Genomic DNA, 27,949 nt, shown 5'->3' on the forward strand with positions numbered 1-27,949 from the left:
TCAATCACGGCCTTTACGGGCCCGCCCTAAACCCGGCCTTTGAGATGGATAAAATGTTACTGCCGGGCGGTGACTATAATCTGGTGCTTTATTCTAGCTCGCATGACGCGCGGCTGACTGGCCCCACGAGGGTCATGGTACGGGTGTGGCACACGGCTAACGTGGCGATGGGGTGGAAGGATCGCTTGACCCGGGCGACGCCACTATACGCATCTGAGCGGCTGGGCTCCCTGTGGACCTCGAAGGGCTTTGAGAAGTGGGACATGATAGGCATCGGCAGGGTGGGCGATCTCTGGACGAGGGGGGGATTCAAAACGTTCGATGTGCTGCAGACAGAATTCCAGCTGCAGGACAGGGAGTACTTTCGTTATATGCAGATCTGTCATGCGTTGTGCTCCGTATTTCCGGACGTTGCCTCCATCCCGGAGTACTCCCCTCTGGAGGATAGAGTGCTAGATGGGCATGTCCCGGACGGCACGATTTCATTAATTTACAAAAAGCTCATCAATGACCGTTCGGGTCTGCTGACCGGCCTTCGTGAGGCGTGGGGGGCTGATGGATTGGAGCTGGATGACGAGGACTGGGTGTCTGCGGTGGCCTCCCCAAAAGAGGTGGCCATACCGGCCCGCCTTCGCTTCGTCCAGCTCAAGATACTCCATAGGGTCTATGTTACGGGGCCGAGGCTGATGCGTATGGGCTATGCTGTGGACGGGTTGTGTAAGCGTGGGTGTGGTTCTTTGGGGACCTTTCTCCATATTCTGTGGGAATGCCCGGAGGTGGTGCGATTCTGGCGTGGTGTGCATGAGGTTTTGCAGGTAGTTACGAATGTGCCGCTGTTGCCTGAGGCGAGGAGATGTCTTTTGAATGTATGGGAGCCAACCGACTACTCAGTGCCGCAGACGTGGTGGGCGACTCTGGGATATATGGTGGCCAAACGTGACATTGCGCAACTGTGGGGCTCCCAGAGGTCGCCGACTGTCTCGGCGTGGAAGGACAAAATGGATTGGTGTATGTTTCGGGAAAAGGTGGTGTATGTTGCGAGAGGTAAGCCTGGGACATGGGTGAAAGTATGGGGCCCCTGGAACGCTTACCGTGGGGGAATCTGTACCCCGCCGCTACTGCCTGATCTGTCACCGGCCCCGTCTCCTTAGCCTGTTTGTCTTCCCGGTTCTGGGCAATGAGTTTACTTAGTCCCCGTCCTGACCTATTCCCCCCCTCGATATTCCTATGAACCAGTGGGGTCCCCCCCCAGGGGAGCACATGCTGTTGTTTCCGACTGTGGGTTGCCTTGTGGACTTGCTTTTTTGTTGTTATTTATATAAAAATGAAACTGTCGTGTGGGGTCCGGATGGTGTGGCTGCCAACGTCTCTTTCAACTCCTGTGAATTCCCTTTTGCTGCAGCGTGCGTTCTATTGTCTGTATTACACGCTCCTTCTGTTTGCTAGCGGCCGGCCTGAAGGTTGTAGGCCCATCTTTGTATATTTTTTGGATTCTGTAATAAACGGTTTCAAAAAATGAATAAATAAATAAATAAATATTAGTAGGACATTTAATATGAGGAAACTCGGCTCTTCCTATGTGTTGCCAATTGTTAAAAAATAATGTGGTTGTGACCAGTTGGCAACTAAATGGAGATGTTAACTGTGGCAGTCAATGCGTCTGCTGTCTCCCCAACATTCCATATCTTGTTTTTAGAAACAGAATTAGTTGTCATTGAAGTTACATGGATTATGTTCATGTATAAACTAAGTGTTAATCTTCCTCAGTGTTGATTGTTCAAATGCCACATTACCTTAAACACCTTCCGCAGGCTCCTTTCACAGATACATCGACATGTTTTCAGTTTGTAATTTTATTGTTAAGTGATACCTTCCTGAAAGGTCATCGATGAATATTAGACATGTTCAGTTAAACAGCATTGTAGTGCAATATTGGAGCCTTGATAGCGAAGTAAGCACATTAGTTAGAAGATGTGTGTAGCACAGCATGCTCTTATTTTTTGACTGTGTCCCAAGACTAGCCAAAGGTGCTGCATGCCATTTTACTCTTTTTTATTTTAATAATTTTTATTGAGATTTACTGGTGTCATACAAAAAGTTTATACAAATTCATTATATAGTTATTCCTATTAAACCATAAAAGAAGCACGTTACAAGTTAATAACCATAATAAATACATATAATACAAAGCCAAACTATTAAAATAATAAGGCAATAGTTCTAAACCATACATAATCGGGAAATAAATAAAGCAATAATTAGGCGCTCGAACTCCTCCAAATGGCAAGTGGTGCCCAGATATTTCTTCCTAATTCCCTTAATTTTTTACCTTTTAACTCGTATAGGCAAGACTCAATATTGTGCACTCCAAGCAGCCTTGCAATCCACATTTGAAAGGTGGGAGGGGAGGAATCTTTCCAGCCTGCTGAAATGAGGATACGCAGCACAGCAATAGATATAAAAACCAAGGCTTCAGCAGCACTACCCAGCTCCAATTTCCTATCTACGCCTAGCAGCATCAGGGTAGGGGATAGAACAATCCTACATTCTAGCAGCCCCTCCAGAAAATTTGAAATTTCCCTTAATATCGTAGATAGCTTATCACACTGGTGGAACATGTGGATTAGATCCGCAGGACCATTATCGCATCTAGGACACTTATCATTCTCCACCAAGCCCCAGGCATACAACTTCGCCGGAGTAAGATACAAATTAAACAGCGTTTTGTAATGCTGAGCCCGTAGGTTAGAAGATCGAAATAGTCTCTTATTTAATGCAAGTGCTAGATCTACATCCACATCAGGATCGCCTAATTTCCCTGCAATTGCAGATTCTGTTTTCTCCAAATCGTCCTGAATACCCACCAATAGATTGTTATAGACAAATTTTATTTTATTACCCCCGTTCCATAAATAATCAATCAAGGGGAAGCGTCTTGTTACAGAGATCCTCGGTCTAAAGGCCATCAGCGTTTGGACTAGCTGTCCGTACAGAAACCAATGGTTAGACGGAATCCCAAACTTGTGCTGAATCACTTCAAACCTGAGGACCTCCCCCCCCCCCCCCCCCCCCTCCATAATGTCCCCTATAGATCTAATTCCATGTTCTTTCCAAAACGGGCAATTCCTGTCCATACCCATTTGAGGGAACAGGTTAGAGTTCCAGAGGAGGAGAGGCGCATTAATCTTAGGAATTTCCAGCAGCTTTTGAATGGCTTTCCATGTCCCCCAAACCCCACCCACGATCTTAAACCGGGCCTTCTTATAATATCTCCGATCCACCTCACTCAAAAGTAGCCCAACAGCCTTCTTCCCCAATAAAAGCTCAAAAATATATGGGGGATCCTGGCTCTCTCCCTGGGCCGCTTCCGGGCTAGGGACCGATTGAAAAAGTATTGACATTTGAGCCAGAAGGCAAGATAGATGATATAAGCGAAGATTTGGTAAGGCCATGCCCCCCCTTTCATACGGGAGCGACATAAGCTTCATGGAGCGCCTAGTCTTCCCATATTGCCAGATAAACCTGTTAAATATTGATTCCAGATTTTTTAATAGTTTTTCCTCCAGCAATAATGGGATGGCACGAAACAAGTAAAGGACCTTCGGGAATATTGACAATTTAAGGACATTTACCCTCCCTACCAGAGAGAGGTGTAATACATCCAGCCTTTTTAATTCTGTTTCAATCGATCCCATAAGGGGGCAATAGTTTTCTGTGATGACCTTATCCACTGAGGCGTTAATTCTTACCCCTAAATAGACCGCTGAGTCTACATATCTACTGTCCGACTTAATAATGTTCTTAGTGCAGATAATCTGGGTCTTCCCCTCATTTAGCAGATACCCAGACCTACTACCAAAGTCCTTCGCCAGCTCTGCAAGTACAGGCATCGCCTGCTGCGGATCGGTAGTAAGAACCGCCAGATCGTCAGCGTATGCTAGTAGTTTACTTGTATACCCATTCAACGTCACTGGACTAATCTGAGGGCAGCCCAAGATTCTTTGAATGAGGGGGTCTATATATAGTGAGAAGAGGATCGGGGAACAGGGACAGCCCTGACGCGTTCCTCTCTTGATCACAATTTTCTCCGAACTCTCTCCCATTACTGACACCCTGGCCACCGGATCTTTATACATAGCTCTAAGAGCTCTGATAGCCTTGGGACCAAATCCCCTGACTACAAGGATACCCCACAAATACTCCCAGACCACGCGGTCAAACGCTTTCTCCGCGTCGAGGAGGATCATGGCCATCCCTCCCCCCCCCCCCCCGGCAGCATGGGCATCAAACAACGCGATAACTCGGCGAGTGTGGTCCGTCGTGCCTCGCCCAGGCACAATCCCATGCTGCCAAGGAGATACGAGACCGCCAATGACCCTCCCCAGCCTTTTGGCCCAGACTTTGGAGTACAGTTTAGTATCCGCATTAATGAGCGAGATAGGCCGGTAAGAACCTGGGTTCTCCTTGGGTTTGCCCTTCTTGTGAAAGATAATTATATTGGTCTCTTTCCAAGAATCTGGAATGTCCCCTGTGCACAGTATGCCATTGAAGAGATCCAGCAAGATGGGGACTATCTCAGATTCGATGCTTTTGTAGACTTCCAGGGGGATTCCGTCGGGGCCTGCTGCCTTACCAGCAGCAAGTTCCCGTAGGGCAGCCTGAATCTCGCTTCCAGTCATGTCCCTATCTAGCTCTTCTCTAGATAGTTCATCCAGCATTGGGCCCCTATTGCCATTCTCTGCCATTTGTTGTCCTTGACGGCTCTCTTCATCGTACAGTTTTTGAAGACCTTTAAAATTTCCCTTGACTCCGAGTAGTTCTTACCGTCCTCTTGTATGCTCGATATGATGTTCCTCGTTCTATCCTGTCTGATACGAAGTGCCAGAACCCTACCTGCCAGCTCCCCTGTCTCATACCGCTTAGCCCTTGAAGCCTGATAATCCCCTACTGCCTTCTGTGTAACTAATTTTTGAAGTTCGGCTTTAATAATCGCCAAACTTCTTTGGCTCTCCGTCCCATCTACACCGCTACCAATGTCCCTAGTGTGCAGTTCCTCCGCCTTCGCTAGATCACCCATAAGCCTATCTATCTCTCCCCTGTCCGCCTTCCTTAGTCTCGCTGAGCAGCTAATGGTTTCCCCCCTAAGAGCCGCCTTAAAAGCTTCCCAAACGCCGTTCCTGGATGTACTATAGCGGTTTGCGTCAAAGAACCCCCCTGTCCATTTTTTAATATGTTCTAAAAATCTTTGATCCGATAATAACCTTCTTTCAAAGGTCCATCTGGTATGACTTTTCTCTGCTAAATCTATTCTACAAGATAAGATCAGCGGATTGTGGTCAGAGAATATTCTTGGGATTTTCCTTATACTAACTCCATTCAGTTCTGACGTCGAGATAAAGAAGTAATCTAGTTTAGAGTATTTTTGGAACGGGTGCGAGAAATACGTATACCCAGGGTTCTGTGGCTCCTTTTCACCCCAAACATCCTTTAGCCCATGTGAGCTCATTAGGGAGGACATAGCCCGAAACACCCTGGGTTTTCGTCCTGTGTACTCAAATGCATTATGCCAGCCGGTGGATATGTTTAGATCACCACAAACTATCATGGGGGTTGGCCAGCCCGCTAGCTCTTCTTCCAGGAAGTCAAAAACATCTGGATCATCACAATTTGACCCGTAAATCGAACAAATTGTATATCCTAAACTCAACTCTGCAATGACCCACCTGCCCAAACTATCGCTTTTAACCCGCTTCGCCCCCCCTAAAGATGATCTACCTAGGATTGCGACCCCCCTAGTTGTAGATGTCTGTGATGTGCAGGCTATCAGGTCAAAACCCCTAATACATAGTAAGTTCCGTTTGGCCTACGGCAGGTGGGTCTCTTGCAAACAAAGTACATCTATCCCGTTATATTTAACAAAATAATCCAACTTTTGGCGTTTCTTACAGTCATTCAGTCCGCTAACGTTGACTGTACATATTCTAATGTTCGGCATTATATAGATTTCTGATCATCCTTGCCGCTGTATGCCCTGTTTGTCTCAGAATATTCTGTAACATTATCCTAACTAACGCGGTTGCAACACTGAACCAACCGGATTCATAACTGCCAATCTCCTTACATCACCAGATTATCTCATTTTTTCTTTTTTCCCCCCACACCCAATTTCCCCTCCCCACTCCCCCCTCGCCCCCCTACTCCCCGACCCCCCCCACACACTCCCCTGCACCCCTTCAGTCGAGGTGCTCAGACCTTGTCTGTGCGTGTGATGTAAAGCAATGGTCGCAATGAGGAATAGAAGAAAATAGAAGAAAAACCTGTCAAATGTAACCTAACCTAACATCCCGCCCTAGGAATAGTCACACATATGCAACACAATAGCAGCACCATAAGGCCCACTAAACAACCTGAAAACCTGAAGAAAGAAAAAAGTAAAAAAAAAAAAAAGAAATACTGTGACCCTGTGGAAATACCCTAAACAAACATGATATCCGGCTAGTACTCTTTTCCGCAAAAGCCTAATTGCCCAAAGAGTCAAGGTACTCCTTTGCCTTTATCTCAGATGCAAAATAATGGGTCCTCCCTTCATTGATAACCTTTAGCTGAGCGGGATTTATCAGGTAGGCCTGTAGTTTTTTTTCCTGGAAGGGTTTAATGAGCTGCCGAAGTCTCCATCTCCTTTCTACCGTAACATGGCAGAAATCTGGCCGAACGAAGAATGAAACCCCCTCACTGGTCCTCCTCGCATCCGGTCTTGCCTTCTCTGCGATTAATTGCCTCAGTACGAAATTGCCAAGAAAGATTAGAATAGCCCTTGGCTTGTCCCCTTCCCTCGCGTTTTTGCGAACTTTAAAAGGAGTGCGATGTACCCTCTGAATTTCGCAGGGCCAGTTCCAGCTAGAGAGCTCTGGGAATGCCTGGTCGAATAGCTTGATGGTGTATGCTCTGATGTCTGAACCTTCGACCTCCTCCGGAATCCCAAGGACCCTGAGATTGTTCCTTCTCAGTCTATTCTCCATGTCCTCGAGTTTCCATTGAATATCTACCACTTGTGAGCAGTGGGCATCCACTTTGGTTACTGCAGCTGCTGCCACGGCCTCAGTTGAAACGACCCTCTCCTCCAGGTTCGAAACTCTGTCACCCAGAGTCGTACAAGCCTTAGACAGCTTCCTCACGACCCCCTGCATTTTCCTCATAGCGGCTTGTGACTTCCTGCTGTCTTGGCGAGTCTCCTCTCGATGAGCGATAATTTCCTGGTGTATCAATTCCAGGAGCGACATCTGAGATGCCTCCGTGCTAGGACTCCCTTGCAATGGCATGGCCGATGAATGATCCCAGCTTAGCTCCTAGTGTTCTTGCCCCTTCGGACCTGCCGCAGGCCTGACCGCTGTGGTAGGGGGTTCTTGCTCCAGATCACTTTCTGTGTCCTGCATGCTGCCTTCCAGAAAGGAGCTATGTTCATCCTCGTCTGACCACTCTGCGTTCTCGGACACCGAGAAGAAACATTCACTAGGGACCTTTTCCGCCAAACCCCCAACCACTCCTCCTGGGATAGCCCCGCTAAAAGCTGGGTCATAACTGCCAGTCCCCTGGGCTACACCCGACTCAGGCTGCTCACCCCCCTTCCCATGGGGAGGGCCACTGCTGGTATATTGGCCTACCTTAGAAGAGGTGCCTACCTTGTTGTCCAGAGTTTCTTGGCTCTTTGGTGCTCTTCCTGCTGCAGGGTCCCCACAAATGTCAGTTGCCAGGGTAGAAATAGCCACTTGCCCGCTACCGGTCTGAGGAACTTCTTCCAAAACTACTTCAGAAACTTGCTGGGCAGCTACCACTTCTGCACTCTCTTCTATGCCAGCTAGACTAGTGGGTAATGCAAATTGGTCCCCACCTTCCTGTGTTGCCCCAACTGCCGCTTGCAGTGAGTTCTCCTTCGCCCCTTTCTCCTTACTGCTCTTTGAAAACATGTCTGCAATTGAAGCAGTTGCCTGACGTGTCTTAACGGCCAGCTGCTGTTGTTTCCTTGCAGAGAACGATTGTTGTTTCAGCCGTGGGTCTGCTTCCTCCAACATCGCCGTTGCCCCTCAGCCCCTCCTTTCTTCTTAGAAGCTGCCGTCTTGGAGTTAATTGTTTTTGGGGCCATTGCAGCTGAACTCTGCAGGCAGCCTCTTCTCCTTGTCATAGAGCTCCAAAGATTGCCAAGACCCGGATCCTGGTCGCGGCTTCTCACTCCGCTCCTGTGCTTCAGCTCCACACGGAGCTCCGCTCTGCTACGCTGCCTCACACGCATGCCCCGCCCACCGACATTCAATAATCGCCGGCAGCAGGGAGCGAGAGCCGTAACAGCCGTAGCAGCCAGCACCAGAGCCCGGAGAAAAGGTCTTCCCGAGCCGCAGCAGGTGAGCAGAAGGATCATAGCTTCATTGCCGGTAATTTATTACTCGGAAAACAGCGGTTACGGGCTGCCTTGATCCCTGTGTGCGCCGTTCTAGGGCTTAAAACCGCATCCTCATTGCGACCTACTGCTGCCGGCCACTGCTACGCGGCCGCCATCTTCCCACTAAGTTCTCATGTCAAGCTGCAAGCCATTTTACTCTCAATAATATCACATGAAGATAAAAGGCCTTACTGTAAATATGAAGCTAATAAATATAACTAATCACATAAGCATAGACCGAGCAAGTATACGGGCCACAATCTGACCCTTATCCACCTCAGATCTTAGAGAACGTTTTTTTAACTACCTCTGCTGCCAAACCAGTCAGAACAATCATCCAAACCATACTTCACAACTGCAAGGGTCACTACAGGCTCTATCATCTCACACATGCTTTTTAACATCTACATGTAGTCATTACCGGCAATGATCAATGAATTTCAGCTCACATGCTATAAAGATGCAGATGAGACACAAACTGCTTCTAAAACTGGAAGGCCCCAAAGTCATCCACACTTTTCATCAAGAAAAGAATCCCTAAATACATACTACAAAGCAACCTCCACTCCAGATTGGCACCTCACCTCAAAACCCCAACATACAAGAAACAAACCATGGGTGGTACATCTTTCTTCTCTTTTCAAGCTGCCAAACTATGAAATTTATTACCCCCTAAAATAAGATTCACGGAAAACTATCTTATCTTCAGAAGACTACTCAAGAGTTGGCGCTTTCCTACATGACCACCATACTCAAAACACAAATGTGCAGCATATGCCTGTATATGTAAACATTTATAATTTGAATCTGTGTGTATTTAGATATGTGCATTTCTTTGTACACTTTTGTATATTACCTACTGGCAGTCTCAAGTAGGTAATTATAGCTAGGACCTAGTTTCCATAGGAAAATAATTTTTTCAGTTGGCAATAACTGGCATAGTTTGATGAATCCTCGCAAAATTTTCAAAACTAATTTGCCACTTACTTCAGCTGCTGTCTTGAAAGTTTCGGGTTGACCCATCAAGAGGCTGTCCCGAAATGTGTATTCACCATGTTCATTTCAATAGGAACTTTAAACATAGCTACAGCCAGAACTGCTGATTAGATTTACACACAAATGTGGCAGAAAGGTAGATATTGGTCCAGGTAAGTGCCTTTTTGTGATTTGGTGTAAATCCGTTCCGTAGTTGTAGATTATTAAAAGAAATTTCAGTTGTTTTTATAGGGAAGGGAGGATCAGCGACCTCGTGCTGAGATGTGGTTGGTTGACAACACTTAAAAGGAGGAAGTGTTGGCAGCCATCTTGTGACTTGACTTGAGCTGAGTCCCAGAAAAAACATAAAGAAAAGGTGGCAGATGTGAATACCCTGACCTCTTAGGCCTCTTGGGTGGGGGGGGCTGGGGTCCCACAGGGCCCAAAAAAGCATATATTTTGTTTAATTCCGGCTGGGGCTGTGTTGGATCCACAGCTCCCACCAAAAATTAAACAAAGTTTCATAATCGGCCCCCAGGTGGACCAGGTCCCGGGGGGTTTTAATAAATAAAGGAGGGGGCGCATGGCCCCCACCTCCTGGTGCTTATTAATGCCCCGGGGCCCACCACCTCCCTGGGGCTTATTCATTGTTAAATGGGGGGGGTCTTCTCGGCCCCCCGGGCCTTGAACCACCACCTCCCCAGGGTCGCATTCAAAATGTAAATCGGGGAGAAGCCTCATGGATCCGCCCCCAGTGACCCGGGGACTACCACCTCCCGTGGCTTTTTATATTTGTAATGGGTGAGCCATAGATGGCCCTGGGCACTGCCACCCCCCAGGGCTGGCTCCTGCTATGTCCCGGGGTGCCCACCCCTGGGACATAACTGTTGGCTGTGGTTTGGCGGGAGCTTAACTGCTCCCGCCAAGCCACAGCAAACACTCTGCTTATCGCAAGCAAGAGCAGACAAAATGCTCTTGCTTGCTGGAAGCAGAGTAGAATTGCTTTCAGACACAGGGAGCTGCATGTTTAGCATCTCCCTTTGTCTGAAAGCAATGCCGGCTCCCACAGGAGGTGGAGAGGTGGCAGGGACCGCAGGCGCTTCAGGCTCCCCTTGTGGTTCCAGTTGAGAGTGGGTAACCCTGGGGCACCCATAGAAAGATGGCCAGGCCTCAGGGAATGGGGTTCCCGGGCCCGAATTCAGCCCAGGCAGAGGGGCAAGGCCGCCCCGTGGGAAGTCTCCGGATGTCCAGCTGCCTTTCTTAACTATTCTGCAAAGGGGCCCCCTGCCGCACAACATATTGGGGGAGGAAGTTCCCTTTGCTCCTGAGGGTCCTTGGGGGCCAACAACCCCTCCTATTACCTCCAGAAAGACCCACGCAGGGGGATTGCTGTGAGCCGGTCGGAGGCCCCCTACCTTTCTTCACCACTTTGCAAACATGATTATTAGATTTTAAAAAAACATAGAAATTCACTTAAAAAAGCAAAGGTTACAGGGACGTTTTGGCTAGGAAATAGAATTTAAAAAAACATAGCAGTACACTGAAAAAAGCAAAAGGTTTCAGGGATGTTAAAGTTAGACTCAGATTTCACTTGTATTAAACCAGTGAAATTCCGCAGTTATAGTTACGTGAGCTAACTATAACTTACACCCCCGCATTGCACTGCTTATGACCTCGCATATTACATCACTCACGGCATGCTCAGTGATATCACTGATGACATCACTGATGGCATCTCAATTGACATCACTGATGACATCATCCTTAGAACTACTCATACACCCACTCACACCCCATACAACCTCTCGTGTGCTCACTCACACATCCACACAACCAATAACAGACCCATATACGTACTCACAAACACACTCACTCCTCCATAGAGCCACTCACACAGCCACTCATTCACACAGCCACTCACACAACCGTTCACTCACCCTTGCAGCCACTCATACAACCAGTCACTCTCCCTCACAGACACTCACACAGCAATACACTCATCCATACAGCTACTCACACAGACTTATTCACCTATACAGCCCTCACACACCCATATCCATACAGCCATTCAACATAGCCACTCACTCACCCATATAAGCACCCACACAACCACTCACATACCCATTCACACATCCATACAAGCACTCTCCTTTCTGCTCACTCGCCCATACAGTCATTCACACACCAACTCACAACCAAACACTCACTGAAACAGCCAGTGACACACCCATACAGCCACTGACACACCCACTCACTCAGTAAATTAGTCACTCACACACCCACTCAGTTACTCGCATACCTACTTCTACAGCAACTCACATAGCCATTCACACACCCACAGAACCATTCACACACCCATACAACCACTGATACACCGACACACCTAGTCAGAAATCTACTCACTCACCCAAGCAGTCAAAAATGCATACACTCACACAACCATACAGCCACTCACACACTGATAGTTACACACCCACTCAGATCACATGTTAGAGATGGTATCACTCATTTGTAGTACAACTAGTATACTAATCTAACTTTAGTTAAGGTTAGTATATTTCTTTAGCTCCCATAAACTCTTAAAAACCCTTACTCACTTGATAGTCATCAGTGATATCATTTGAGATGTCATCAGTGATGTCACTGACCATATCATGAGTGAGGTCATAAGCAGTGAATTGCGGGGCGTAAGTTCTAGTTAGCTCAATAACTGATGAATTTCACTGGTTTTGTACGAGAGTAATCTGAGCCAAACTATAACGTACCTGAAACCTTTGTTTTTTTCGGTGAATATATATATGTGTGTTTGTGTGTGTGTGTGTGTATATGTGTATATATATATATATCCACAGAAAAGAACTCCCGTTGGAGATTGTAGCCCGTTGAGGGGTGGCACGATGCCGGTGGAGTGTACCGGTAATATTAATATCCAAAGAAGAAACAGAATCCCGTTTGTGCACTCAGATCAGGAAATAAATCCACCAATTCCCAAGGTCATTCAAAAGGGTTTATTATTTTCATAAATCCGACGTATTTATGAAAATAATAAACCCTTTTGAATGACATTGGGAATTGGTGGATTTATTTCCTGATCTGAGTGCACGAACGGAATTCCGTTTCTTCTTCGGAGATGTATATATATATATATATATATATATATATATATATATATATATATATATACACACCACTTACTGTTTAACAGTATATTGATATTCTTATAGGTCTCCATAACAAATGTAGATATTATTTATAGTTAAAAAAAATTATATTTATTTTATGCTTATTATGTTTTTAGGTCACACCATAGTTTGCATATGCTATTTGATTATATGCTTATGGGTCTCTGTTTTATTTTATCTTTCACAGTGTGTAAATATAATCATAATTGTATCTATAAGAGTTTGACTATTGAAATAGTGGGGAAAATATAAAGCAAAACGAAATAAATACAAATAAATAAACCAATAAAAATATATAAAATGTCATAAATAAATTAATAAAAATACACATATTATTCTTATGTACAGCAGCACTGAAAGTTTGAGTTTCTAACTATTTATCCATACATGCACATATGGGACTTTATATAATACCGCTTGATGTCTCTTTATTATTTTTAATATATATGTACCTTTCTATGTAGGTATGTATCTATATATTTATTACTTTACTCCTACTGTAGAAAATAACCTTCAATTCTCTCCAGTGCACAACTGTCTCATCCTATACCTCTCTCAATATATCCTCTACCCACACTCTCTGACTCATCCCAAACCTCATTGTACTACTGTGACCTCCCTAAGAATCCTCTCTAGACTCTTCCCTCTTCTATCCCTTCTTTGACTCATCCCAAACTTCATTTTACTAATCTAGCTTCATCCCTCCTCTATCCATTCTTTTTCCTTTTCAATCCAACTAACAGAATTGAATATCCACAGTTCGAATGAACAATTTATATATCCGTAAACTAACCCACCAGTAATCCATTTTGGGTTCCAGAGTAGCATTCTACTCGCTGAAAAGCGCCTCAACGTCTCCTCAGGGGTCATAAGTGCTGTATAAATACAATTACTATTATTCAACAGAATTCCTGGTCATCAGTTCCTTGCTGGTCACTGCAGGAGGAGTAGTGGTGCACATAAGGTCCAATATCACTGTCTTTAAATCTGAGTGTCTCGAGTCTTTAGATGATCCCAGGACTTGACTTATCATTGTCAACAATGCTACAATCTAAACACTTGCTACCTCTGCTCTAAAGATAGTAGATATAAAAATGAAAGAAGAACATAGCATTTTTTCATTGAAGCCTCTAATTGGATTCAGGTCTGTTTGGTTTTAAGTAACAAAGCTGTAAAGTAATAGCTACAGAAATGTATTAAAAGTTATTGCTCAAAAGTTAAAATGAACTTGTTAATGTGACCATTGTGAACTGTGCAATAAAGGGTGTGATCTTTCCCTCTTTGCAGCTGCCTGAGAGCCATTCGTATTTTACAGAAAAATGGCCATGTGCCCAGTGACCCTACTCTCTTCAAATCGTATGCAGAGTTTGGACACTTTGTAGATGTTCGTGTGGCTGCCTTGGATGCAGTTGTAGATTATACAAGAGGTAATTATCTTTGATTGTTTGCTGTTGATGGTTTGAATTGCAAAGTATAATCAACTGTCTCTCATTCCTGGCTCTAAAACATTTAGGTTAATGTCTCCAATTTTTTTTTAAGTCTATGAGAAGGAGCATTGAAAACTATAGCAAGAAAATGAGAGATTATATGTAGATCTATAAATACCTGCTAATGAAACACTATCTTTTGCTGTGGCTCGGGAAAGGAAAACACAGAATATACTATGGAGATAGGCCAAGAAAGGCAATGTTACTGAACATCTAATGTCAAACTACTATGAAGCAACTTTGCAAATGAAATAAAGCAACACCAAACTCTGGCTCCTGGACCCTACAAAAAAGGACAACAAACATACTTTTCACCCAGGGAAAATACTATATCACTAACTGCAACTGCTACCTATCTTTAGGATTACTAGTATTTGGGCAACAGAAAAACCACATGGACTGCTTTCTCATCCACTAATTTGTAATAACATCAGTTATGCAAGCAGGTTGTTGTATGCAACGTACATATTACTGTCTCACATCATCACTTGGGTCGTATGAAAAACCATTAAAAATTATCTATGAACCTTATCTAGGGACCTTTGAGTGGACGGTTTAGTATTTTAGTAAGTTTGGTAGGTTTGGGTTGATATGTTTTCCTTCCCCCAGCCACCGAAAAAGATAGTGTTTCATTAGCAGGTATTTATAGATCTACAAATTAAAGTTCGGTGTTATTGCGAAGTACAGTGTTTTTTTAATGATTACATAAATTAGTAAAAGTGCAACAGGGTCTCTATGCAGTGCACAAACGATGCTCAAAAGCATTTTACCAGTATTTGTTCAGAATGTCAACAAGCCAAACCTGAATTCCAAAACTCCCATACTCTTTGTAGTATGTAGTAGACTAGCAATGTTAAGAGTAAATCATGCTAGGAAGCGAGAACCTCAACTAGATTCACATGCTCTACGTTATTACGCCATCAAGTGGTTAGGTCTGGAAATATCCTAAGTGAGCTAAGTTTTTTCTTAGGGCATTAAACATAGTTGGACTCTGTGACATAGAGCGTAAGTCCACAATTCCCGTTTGCATTTCAGATACCTTGAGATACTTTTTTATAGCCATTAGGTTCAGAAGCAAAAACAATAGCTGCCCTGATGCAGTTGAATATCTACAAAGGATAATGAGGAATGGTGGAAGGAACTAAGGACAAAGACATGCTTCGAAAGAGGAGACGAAACAGAAGTTTTGCAGTGTGAATCTTTTCTGGATTCACATGCTGTGTGTTATTCTGCCATTTAGTAGTTGGGTCCGGAATGGTCTTGAAATTCTTTTTGTCCTTCTACTCTTTTTGTGTTAGCTGTTGGTGGGCTTCGACGTACTTCCATTTGGTGCACCTTGTGACATTGTCGTGCTTTCTCCGGAAGCTCCCAGCTTTGGTCACCATCTTCAGATTCCTTTTTTCCGCCGGTGGGGCTGGATGTATACAGGAAAATCTCCAATATCTGGAAGAAGAAAGTGACAAAAAATTCTGAGAAGAAGCACGGAAATGTACACCAGAGAGGAGTCATCGAGGGAAGATACAGAGGGAAGTCCTGGGGGCAGAACAAGGCATTTTCATTGACGAAGACTGAAAATGCGCATGCAGGGGGCACCCTGTGCTCGGTGATGGAGAAGACACCATTCCTGTTTTGCAAAAACTGCCACCATAAATTGGCAAAGAAGGTCCAACACCTGGTCTGCAACCTCTGCCTGCCGGTGGACCATTGTTGCGAGGATTGTAACGCCTCCACAGTATTTGCGCCAAAGACTCTGAGGGTGGGACAGCAGCAGAGAATAGTCCACCATACCATGCAGGGCCAACATTCGACACCATCCCTTCGAGATTTTGGCCTGTCCAGCGACAGGGAGGAGAACGTCGCCAGAGGTCCAGAATGGGATTCCAAGACCGAGGTCCAGATCGTAGACGCCGATAAAAGGACCAAGAAGATGTCGAAAACAGAGGTAAGGGACACAGCGTCCTTAAAGCCGGTGGCCGAAACCCATAAATCGGAGGCTAAGACCTCGAAGGCTGCTTTGGCGTCAAAACATTCGGCGACCGCAAGCAAGTCCAAACAGAAGGGCACCCTCGAATCCTTCGAGAAGGCCACTGCAGTGGTACAGACCTCTGACCGATCTAAAGCTTCCAATGATGGACGAGGGCAGGACGCTTCGTTGTCGAGACAAGAAAGGTCCAAGTCAGATAGACATGGATCGGTGAACACGTTGTTGGTTAAGGAGTCATTGGCGAAACGGACCCACGAACAGCTTGAAATCCAACCCCAAGAGGTGGAGATTGGGAGGGAGAGGAAAAGACTCAAGGCCGAAATGGCTAATATCCTGCAAAGGAAAAAAAGAATCGACAAAAGCCTGAAGAAATATCATACCAAGTAAGTCCTTGATGTCAAAAGAACAGACAGACGAAGATTTTGAAGAACTAGAGCCTTCTCAAACCCCTGAGCCTCAAGAGGAACAGGAGGAGGAAACCTTCGAGAAAGAAGGTTGAGGAACAAGCGCAGTAGTACTCTGAGGCTCAGGGTACCAGGAATGTGAATGTCAAGACCTAGAAACAGACTCACCAGAGGAAGGGGTAGACGCATACCCTTCAAGACCGTCACCACCAAATGACATTGGTATCTATAACCAACTCATAAAGAAGGCAGCAGATAAATACGGAGTACAACTAGAAGAAGAAAAGTCACATTCATGTATTCTGTTGGAAAGCCTTCTGCCAACTAAGTCAAGAAGTCAATTCCTGCCTAGGCTCCCAAGTGTTTTGGAACATGAAAAAGCTGTCTTCAGCGAACCAGTCACATGTAAGGCAGTGGCATCCAGGGTTGAGAAAAAATACAAGCATTCTTCCAAAGACCCTAACTACATAAAGGGATCTGTCCCAGCAGACTCCATGATAACTTCTACTGCCAGGAAGAGAGCCAACGTCCCAAGCACCTCAGGACCTCCTCCAGAGAAGGAAACCAAGAGGATAGATCTCATGGGACGTAAAGTGGAAAGGAGTGCGGCTATCCAGTGGTAAATAGCTAACTCCAATGCGCTGCTAAATCGCTATGCCTACCAACATTGGGATTGGGAGGAGATATGCGAGCTAATGAAACATCTGCCGGAGCAGTATCAAAGGAAGGAAGTTCACCCAGTGGAAGATGGTAAAAACATCGGCAATACCTGTCTATAATCTTCATTGGATGTGGCCGAAACATCAGGTAGATAAATGATGATCGGGATCACTGAGAGGCAACATGCCTGGCTAAGAATCTCAGGGTTCAAGCCAGAAGTACAAGCCAATATACTGAATGCACTCTTCAATGGAGAACAAATATTTGGGAGTGCAGTGGAGAACACCCTTGACCAACTGAAAAAAGATAATGAGACAGCAAAATGAATGGGAACCTTGCAGTTTAGGGGAAACATGTGAAGAGTTTAATTCCATCAAGAAGACCAACAGAAAAAGGATCCTTCCAGTCAGCAACATCCCATCAATCATATCAGCAGTCATTTCAGGGAGGTAATCAGCCAGGACAACAGCAGCAAACCCACAGTTGGCAATGACAACAGGGCAAGCAGTCATTTTGTGGATGTCCACACAGATGAGGACAACCACAAGGGGTTGGGGGGGGGTCATCCAGCTAACAAGGGGCTCCACACAGGTCCTGAAAAGCACCCAGAAAAACCCAAAGATTTGAACAATAAGGGTGCAAACAGAAGAACCTCTACACTCAATACCGGTAAGAGGCAGAGTACTAAAATGTCTTAGGAGAATGGAAGAAAATCACCACAGACAAGTGGGTGTTAAAACTAATAACATTTTGATGTTGCATAGCTTTAATGAAGGTACCTCCAAGCAAGACCCTAAAGAAAAGAGCACATTCAAGACAAGAGACAGCCCTCCTACTCAAGGAAATGAAGGAGTTAAAAACAAAATGGGTTATAGAATACTAGTGCCATGAGAAGAAAGAAACAAAGGACACTACTCAACATACTTCTTAATTCCAAAGGTAGGTGGGTTGCTCAGACTATTCCTAGACCTCAGATTTCTAAACAAATTCATAAAATCTAAAAAGTTCAAAATGACAACACTACAGGAGGTAATACCACAAATACAAATAGGGTATTTTATGGCCACAGTAGGGTAGGTATAAGAGATGCCTATCTATACGTTTCCATGAATACAAGCAACAAAAGATTCCTCAAATTAATCATGAACAAGGAAATCTACCAGTTCAAGGTATTGGCCTTTGGGATAAAATCAGCCCCAAGAGTATTCACTAAGTGCCTAGCAACAGTCGCAGCACACTTAGGGATACAGGGAATGCATGTCGATCCCTACCTAGACGACTGGCTGGTAAGAGCAAATTCATACCAAAGATGCAAACAGCATATGCAAAAGTGATAACACTAATTCAACTAGGATTCTCCATTCACATGGAAAAATGTTCACCGGAACAGGGACAATCTTCCTAGGTGTAAGACTAGATACTATAAACAAAAATGCTTTCCCAAAGCGAGAAGAGAGTAACAGCACTTCTGAAAGAGACAGAACTGTACCAGAAGGGGCAAGCTCTGTCAGTGAGGACGGTGGGAAAGCTTATGGGAATGATGGCCATTCCATTAATACCCCACTCAAGGCAACACATGAGACCACTTCAAGAATGGTTGTAGAATCAATGGTCACAGTCAACAGGGAGTTGGGAAGATCTAGTGGTTGTCACGCAGAAAATAGAGGAAGAAATAGGGTGGTGGAACAGAGCACTTATGCTACAAGGAAGGACATTTACAGTGACCATAACAACTGACGCCTCCCAGAAGAGATGGGTGGCCCACACAAGCCACCTCAAGGTCAGGGGGGTCTGGAGGGACCAGGAGGCAGTACAACACATCAACGTCCTAGAACTAAAGACAGTTATCTTAGCCTTAAAAGCCTTTCAGAGAGAGCTCTGGGGTAATCCATACTGATCCAAACAGACAATACAACCACAATGTTTTATATAAACAAACAAGGAGGGACACAGTCAATACCACTGTCAACACTAGCGCAAGAAATATGGATCTGGGCCATCCAAAAGAAGATGCAAATGGTAGCAATCCACCTGCCGGGGAAGGGCAATATAGCGGCAGACAGACTAAGCAGACAAGCTTCATGGCCTCATGAATGGGAACTGAACCGAACAGTACTCTCAAAGATTTTTCTCAAATGGGGAACTCCAGAAATAGATCTCGCCTCAACTACCCAGAACGCAAAATGCCAATACTTTGCCTCCATGCAACAGTGCCACCAATCACAGAGGAATGCACTGTCGATAAACTGGTCAAGAAAGTTTGAATACGCTTTTCCCTCCGATACCACTACTCCACAAGCTGATCAGCAAATTAGCAGCATGACACTTATACTCATTGCTCCACAGTGGGGAAGAGAGATGGGGGTTATCAGAACTCATAAACCTGACACAGGGGAGGTTTTACAGACTACCAGTCAGACAGGACCTGTTGTCAATATAAAGAGGAAAGGTTTTCCATCCAGAACCAGAGTCCTTGAGTCTCACAGCATGGCTCCTGAAGACTTCGATTTTGGAAACCTAAAACTGCCGGAACAAATAATGACAGTCCTGAAGGAGGCAAGAAAGCCAACAACTAGGAATTGTTATTCAGCAAAATGTAAAAGATACTTCCTGTGGTGCAGAAAAGAGTGATTCCTAAGAATATATAAGGAAAAAACTGTTTTAAGTTACTTAACACACCTGTCAGTCATCAGACAGTCCTTGGAAGGAGCAAAGAGAATTGCACCACCAAATAGGGTCCCTGCCCCAGCATGGAATCTTAATATAGTGCTCACACAATTAATGAAGGCACCCCTTGAGTGATAACATAAAACCTCTTTACAAATACTGACTGTGTTTTAATGGCCATCACGTCACTATGCAGAGTTAGTGAGTTGCAGGCACTCACGTTACAGGAACCATACTTTCAGGTACACAAGGATAGGATTGTCATGGGGACAGACCCCCAGTTCTTGCCAAAAGACGTCTCACAGTTTCACATCCGTAACCTGTTCACATACCAAGTTTCTTTCAGAAACCAAGAACACATGGAAAGGACATTACACACCCTAGACAAGCAGTAATGTATTACTTAGCGAGAACAAAGCCTCATAGGAAGACAAAGCAACTCTTCGTGTCATTTGCGAACAGCTTCCTGGGAAGACCAGTAACAAAAAACTCAATTGCAAGATGGATTGCACAAACAATACAATTATACCACAAACAGACGGGTGTGACACTACAAAACAGTCCTTGGGCACACTCAGCAAGAAGGAAAGGAGCTACTATTGCTTTCCTAGTTAATACTCTGCTGAAAGACATTTGTATGGCAGCGATATGGTCATCAATGCACACATTCACAAAACGCAACTGTGTGGACTTCCAGATGAACAAAGAAGCACAAGTAGGGTGTTATGAGCCCCAATGTACCCCAATATAGGCCTGGGTAGTAGCACAACCTTTTACCTACATTTGTCCGACCTTGCTCTACATAACAGCTCAGGTGCTGACCTTTTACCTAGTTAGGTGCCAAATAAATGTTGTGTGGTTTTCTTCGAAAACTAGCCTCATGTATTATGCATGAGGATTCTTAGTATCACAGCAGGATTACCATCTTCTGCATAATAACTCTGTACAAGAGTCACCACTATCGTCATCCTTGGCCGACAGACCCACAGTACCCTGACACATCTAGGTAGAACCCTTAAGAGTACCTTTCGGGTATTTAAGTCCCACATCTTTGCTGGGCAAACCAGAGGAGAAAAATAACTTCCATGCTGACACGAGACGCTGAAGCCCTGCCCGCAGAGACTCCAGCACGCAGGGGTCTGACATCCCTTGCGGGGTGTCCAACTCGAGACCAAGACAGGGTCCTTTGTTCTCTCCCATCAGGTAATGGGGTTGGCTTTTTCCTAGTAGGATTCTTGGCTTCTACACCTACATACATGCTAGATACAGCTAGTTAGGGTTTGTATCTCAGGAGTACTCATAATTACTGCCATGTATCTCTATGCCTGCATATATGCATTGTTCTAGCACCATGGTAGAATTCTACCTTTTATTTACTCTGTTGGTGCTTATAACCGTATATGTCTGTTGCTGTCTCATAGTTGTTGCAGCACACGTATTTTATACTAGAATGATGCTGGTTCAATAAATGCTTATTGCAAAACGCCCCCACTGTTTATTCTGTATATCTCTGTGGGCACGAGTGACTGAGCGAAAAGTACTGTACTGTTTCCACGATCCCTGAGGGGTCAGTGTTGCATTGTTCGATAGTTGCCAGAAACTATTCGCTCCTTGTTAATGTTGTGGGGCTTATGGTGGCACCTTGAGCTAGCTGGTCTACAGACTAACATATCCTTTTGGGGTGTCTGGAATCAGTCCTAACACCAATTCCTTAGTTTATGTTGTCTAAACGCGCAGATCCTATTTAGAATTGTAGGAACTATACGACAAGGGCAATGGGCCCTTCATCGTCTATTTGCAAATCGACGCTCATCTTCAACCCAACCACCACTGTAATAAAAACTGCTACAAAATCAATGCACAGCTTGTGAATCCAGAAAAGATGAATTCTGCAAAAAGTATATTTTCTTACCTTTCGGTGTAGTTTTGCAGCTTGAAGAAGTTCTGGATTCACTTGCGAACCCCCTTCCTCCACCAAGAAGATGAGAGAGAGGGAGAAGAAGAAAAAAAAAGAATCTGAAGATGCCAACCAAAGGTGGGAGCTTCCGGAGGAAGCACACAACGTCACTAGGTGCACCAAATGGAGCTACGTCCACGCCCACCAACAGCTAACACAAAAATAGTAGAAGGACAAAAGGTTTTTGGAGACAATTCCGGACATAACCACTGGATGGCGTAATAATGCACAGCATGTGAATCCAGAAATTCTTCAAGCTGCAAAACTACACCGACAGTCAAGAAACTATACGATACTCCTGACTGAAACAGGGTTACTTTTCAGGGTTAATGGTGATGTTTGGGTCCATTCAGTGCCTTCACTCTGATAGGCAAAATATGCCATTTAAATTTTGCCCAAAGTGAAAGTTGAAATTCACCCAAATGCATGGTCTCACACTCTGTAATATGTGCCTATCTAACAGCCATAAGTCTGAGACATATAAAGTCTGTTCTCACTTTAAGCAAAAGATGTTAGAAATAAGAGAAAAACAGCAGTGGGCTTGCTGCGCTATTGCCCGGTAAAGGAGCAGAGTTTGGCTGAATAATGCCGGTCCGAAAAAGATTGCTCATGCACATTGGAGAGTAGACGAGGCACACAGAGAACAAGTCCATGAGTTTGTTCGTTGACGACATAACGCCAATAGACAAGAAGGAATCTGAAATGGTATTGAAACAAATTCTTTCAACACCAAAAAGCTAAAGTCAAGAGTTTTTCATGAGCACAAGTCTCTGGAGCTGAAAAGATCTGATTTGAAGGCCGACTGTAAGGTTGCTGGGACACAGATCGAAAACAACAAATACCAATGTGCTGAAGAAACTCATCTGGCTCGGCCTTAAAAAAGAAGCCAAACCAGAGGACAAAAAGTCTGCTTCCCTGCAATACAAAACAAGACCCTAAAAACTAGTGTCAACAAAAACGGAGTCAATTTCGAGAAAAAAAATGCACAGACTTCTGCAAAAATCGAAGTAATTTGATACCGTAACTGCTTCTTTTATACTGCTGACGCACCAGCCATAAATTTACTAGTAGCAGGAATAGAATGGAAAGATGTAGATAGATTTACTCCAGAGCCAGTCGTACATACACAGGATCGTCTATTTCATATAGATAAGGAAGATACACATGAGATACAACAGGAAGACACTCAAGACACTGATAAGATTTTCTGGGAGCATATAGACACTGACTCCCCCGAAGAAGTAATAGCCATGTCCATCTAGTTTATTACTTCCCATTGATATCTCCATTTTCTGAGACATACTTTAAACAGCAGATTGAATTTTCCCCAGGTGCCAGACTGTATCTAGAACTTTTCATGCATGTCAATAGGCGGTACCACTGGCTCTGCGGTGACCTTGTGCCGTCCCATGAAGTGTCAGAAGTGATGCCACCACAGTGATATTTAAAGACACCACTCCTGGTGCCGCACAGTCTCTCACAGAATATGAAACGTTTTGCATCCCAGCCCCTTCTGTAGGAATGAGCCAACCCCTTTCACAGCCTTGTGCATTCAGACAGCTTCCCTAGTAGACGTTGGGTTGAAGCCCACCCTTACAAAGTTGCCGGTCGTTCGGTTCTTTTCCGTTAAAAGACACCACCACCACCACCATCCTGGCTTTGTATAGGCTGGAAGTTCCCCTGAATCCTTCCAATCCTCTATTCCTGCTCTTACAATGCAGGTATCTTGTTTCTCCTGTGCTTAGGCTGCCTCTGTACTCAAGGTTCTTACTAGTCTGCTTGGTTCCTTGTATATGAAGATACCCTTTCCATTTTCTTTGCCTTTTTGGGAGAACCACGAGTGAGGCTGAGTATCCAGGCACTGTAGGTTTGTTTAAGCGTTTAAGGAGTATTTTCTCGCGTTTATTATAGGTGGTTTCTATGACTCAGTTAAGATACTGAACCTGCTGCCTTCCATCTTTCTTTCCTCTGTTCATTTATATTGTTGATCCTATTTATATATACTTTGTTCAGTGGAAGGATTACCGGGAATATTCTAATGCCATCAATCAGTCTCCTGCTATCATTTCAGCGTGGAGACCTACTGATATTATAATCTCTCTAAGAACACAACTCTTACACGGTTGGAGCTATTGGCTTTTGGTGCTTTCTTCTTTTGTTCACTTGTTCTTCAGGTTGTGCCTCTTAGCTGTGAGGTAGAGTGTTCTTACAGCGTACAATTTATTTCATGAACTCCTGTAACCTTCATTCACATGTAACATGTCACTGTAAAACTTTTTACTGTGACTGACCTGTTTCAACATACTGACCTCTAAAGATTGTCTTCGCTGTGTGACTTAACAATACACACTGACTCTCTGCTGTATCTGGCCCCACCACAATAATGTTGCTGTACATTTGACCTGTGTTGCAAGTAGACACTGACTTCTGGAGCCCTATTAGCCTCGTTGAACTGGACACCTAGACGCCTGGCGCCCCGAATCCTCACTTTATTTTCACATGAGAAAATGTATGTTGTTTGGTTAGTGGGTTTATGAGATGTGAAATTATTTTTACCGTTTTTATTTGAAGCTTAGCGATTGGATCTCAAACCCACTGAGTTGTCCACTTTGCATCCGAGCCAGATAGTTAAAAGAAAAAAGTAATAGCTGTATTATATCAAAACATGATGTATTTAATTCCCTTGTCTAGCATTTGTCCGCCTGACAACCCGATTTACAACACCTTTTAGTAAAGTCTACTATATTCAAGCTCTAGGGGCTCGGTGTTATTTAAGTCTGTCACCCACACTGTGAAACATTAGGGGCCGTATCCTGGCCACAGAATCTGAGAGCACCTTCTGATTTTCTGGTGTTGTCAAAGTTTTAGCTATGTTTTTAAATTCATCTTGATACACGTGCCGTTAGGGCAGGGGCTGGACGATTGCAATTCATGTGTTATATTTTCTGTTTCATGTGGTTTCTAACCTTAAGCTCTTCCTAGAGTAAACAACTACTTCTTCAGTGCTCAGAGGCAGTAACCAAGTACGGTTATTATTGTATTAGGGCACAATACTATTGCAGTCTCTGATACACTACTAGTAAACAATAGTACCCAGAAAGATACTGCCCAGTATCCACTTACTGTCCGATGACCCCAAGACAAATGCTGAAAGGAACGCAAGGAATGCTATTTGAGATACCTTCTGATGCTGAGGAGGGAATGCTGCATGCAACATGTCCTTGATCCTTCTTTTGCAAACACATCTGTCGAAAAGGAAATGTCCAGTATGGTCACAATAGCATTGATCCTTCAAACTCTATAGCTAGGAGCCTAGTACATACCCTGTGGGCTTGACACCTTTTTTCATATCCTCACAATGTGTTACCAGACGGTGGTCCTTCAAGTGCCTTTGCAAAGGTTGTTCTTGATAAAGGAGGCACAAGTGTTCCGCTGCTTCATTGACTGTGTCATAACCTAAAGGATAACATTAATGCAGCAATTCGCATGCAACAGGCCTTTGTGATGGCCGTGATTTCCTCTGACATTCAGCAAATAGGTTTTGATTTATTTTCGGTGCCTGTAAATTTTTGTTGCTCATAGTTGTTGTGATGTGCCTAACATCTGCTGAAGATAGACAAAAGTACTCTCTCTAGAGTTGCATCTTTTTTGCCCCTTAGCTGGTCTCTGAGATTCCATGGTCTTCCAACACTGATGTCTTTGTGACACATTCAAGTGCCTCATCCCCCAAATGTGTCTGACGGTTAAAATGGAGCATCTCTCCGCGGAATCAGTTGGTATTGCGTGCTATCAGACACAAGATCAGTTTGTCTCCACATTAGTAAAAACTTCGAATGATGGGCTTTAGTTGAGTTTCTGCTCAGTGAGTTACTGTGCATGCCGGCTTAGTCTCAGAAGTTTATGATCTCTGAGACTTCGATACTTCCTTACGTCTCTGATAAGAAAACTCTAACCTGAACCAGCAAATTAGCTCTTTATATTCCTCACTTGAAAAGAGATCTTGGTTTATTGATCTCTAGGACTGGACTCTTGGTCGATTTGCTATTCGACTTCTCCATTACCCCTATAAAAGGACACCTCTTCCCATTATCCATGGTGATACTTTGCATGGAAAAGTACATGTGAAAGTCATCAAGTGTCTCCCAGAGAGGGTCCAAGCAGGATGAAAACCGCCACGAGGGGAAAAAAAATCTCCATGCTAATCTGTTGAATTTTATTTAACGATAATGATTAGAACTGAAAATAATATAGCAAAACACCTCCTGAAGGCATGAAGGAGGAAAGAGCCAGGTGGAATTCCATAAGTAGTATCCAATATAAAATTCCCGTTGTAATGAGCTAAAAGTTGGGACTGTTGTGGAAGCAGGGGGACAAAGAATTCAACGAAAAATAAGGAAATGAATTGCTGCAAGGAGCTCGACTGTTCCACACTCAGTGCTGATTCTAAGACCAGACTGTAACACCCGAGCTACTTGGGCTGTCCATCAATTGAGTTACCGCTGCAGGGAGTACACGATTGCAGGTGGAGGTCCTGCACCCCAACCTGTGGCCCTAATAACGACAGATTTTAAGGTTGAAAGGTTACATCTTATGCCCGAACCTTGGTTATACACGTTGTTTTTTAGGTCTCGGCTAGCGATGGCTGCGCTTGCGCAGTCTCGCTCGCGAGAGATAATGACTTGGGAGAAGAGGGGCTTGAACCCGCCCCTCTTCTACCCTGTTCTCCATTGGCTGGCCTAGTAAATGCTGGCCAGCCATTGGAGAAGAGGTCCCGTCACTCCAATCCTGCCCCGTCCTTTTCGGATCGGGGGGCGTGTTTTTTGCGAAAAGTCTCAGGGAGGAGACAACAGCAAAACACGCCCCCGAATCCGAAAAGGACGCTCCCTTTCTCCGAGGCATTTCTGCTGTGCCTCGGAGAAAGGCGGTGGTGTCCCGGCGTTGCTCCCTCACCTGATCTCCTTGTTTTTCTTTGTTAAAGGAGGCATCACTTTCCTGTCACAGACGCCGCACCTCTGGCCCTCTCCCCCATCAAGTTACAGGCATACTTAATACGCGCAGTGTCGGATATTGTGGGATGGCCCAAGACCTCATGAGTCATATTTTAACTCGGCACGAGATATTAAGGAAAAGCTTTGAAACCACGGAAATGTCACACAAAAGCACACATGCTTGTCTGAACTTTGCAGCTATGGGCCCCCGGCCATGGCCTTCTTAATTGACTCCGCCACATCATTGAAACATTTTATCCGTAATTCTACATTTCATGAAGTCAATTAAACAAAGGAACGTAAAATGTATCAACGCCTCTAAGCCTTTACTCGTATCTCCTCGCCCTCCTTTCATCGGAGAGCTTTCCCATTCCAAGATGGCCGCGGTCTCCGTCAGGTCGGATGCTTTATTTGAGTCCTTCTTATACGTCACCCGTTTTGTGTAATTTGGCTCCTAAGGCTCGCCGTCCCTTGGTTACACCTGCAAAAAGTCCTTAGCGACCGCCCGGGATGGTGCTTCGAGTCTCTGGGTTCACTCTATCCCAGAGGGCGGCCCGGGCAGAATCTAGGGGTGACATGGGGCTGCTCTGCCGGGTGACCACCACGGACCTGTGCGCAACCTAGGTCCTCGATGCCGGCCTCAGTAAGTGGAATCTCATGCTTCTCTGCAGTGACCTGCACATGTTCTGTATTGTTTAATCCATTTTATTTAAAAGGAAAATGTGAGTAACCCCGTCTTATTTCCGTCGGTAAACAGGTATGTAACCCCTACCAAACGTGCGGCATCATAAACAAGCTCTGGATTTTTATCGCACTGTCCTTTGCTGACTGGGCTGTTTAAGCCCAAACCTACTATGATACAAGCATTTACAATGCAACGGTCTCGGCATTGTTAAAGTTAGAGCTATTGGCATTGCTCATGACAAAGCCGTTTCTTTAAATGTTTTAAAAACAAAAACATAAACAAAAATAATGTCATGAGCAATGCCAATAGCTCTAACTTTACCAATGCCGAGACCATTGCATTGTAAATGCTTGTCTTCTGGAGGTTACAAAGTTCCTCTGAAGCCCAATTCCCGTCATCAACCTAACGCATCTTTGCTCTTGTTGTCTATTTAATGTTGCATGTAACCCCTCGGTGGAAAATGGACCCGAATTAATACCCATCTCTTATTATATAATTCTCCAGAAATCACTTGATTTAATTTATT

General features: G+C 44.6%; 1 protein-coding gene across 2 annotated transcripts in view; it reads left to right on the forward strand.

Moving 5' to 3' along the window:
* TAF2 (TATA-box binding protein associated factor 2) overlaps window positions 1-27,949 on the forward strand; it is a 948,796-nt gene that overhangs the window by 637,289 nt on the left and 283,558 nt on the right. For both annotated transcript variants that reach the window (XM_085605048.1, XM_085605049.1), the window contains exon 20: window positions 13,879-14,018. In XM_085605048.1, coding sequence (XP_085461174.1) covers window positions 13,879-14,018 — 140 coding nt within the window. The remainder of the gene's footprint in view (window positions 1-13,878; window positions 14,019-27,949) is intronic.

The sequence above is a fragment of the Triturus cristatus genome, chromosome 5_1, assembly GCF_964204655.1.
Source record: "Triturus cristatus chromosome 5_1, aTriCri1.1, whole genome shotgun sequence".
Lineage (NCBI taxonomy): Eukaryota > Metazoa > Chordata > Amphibia > Caudata > Salamandridae > Triturus > Triturus cristatus.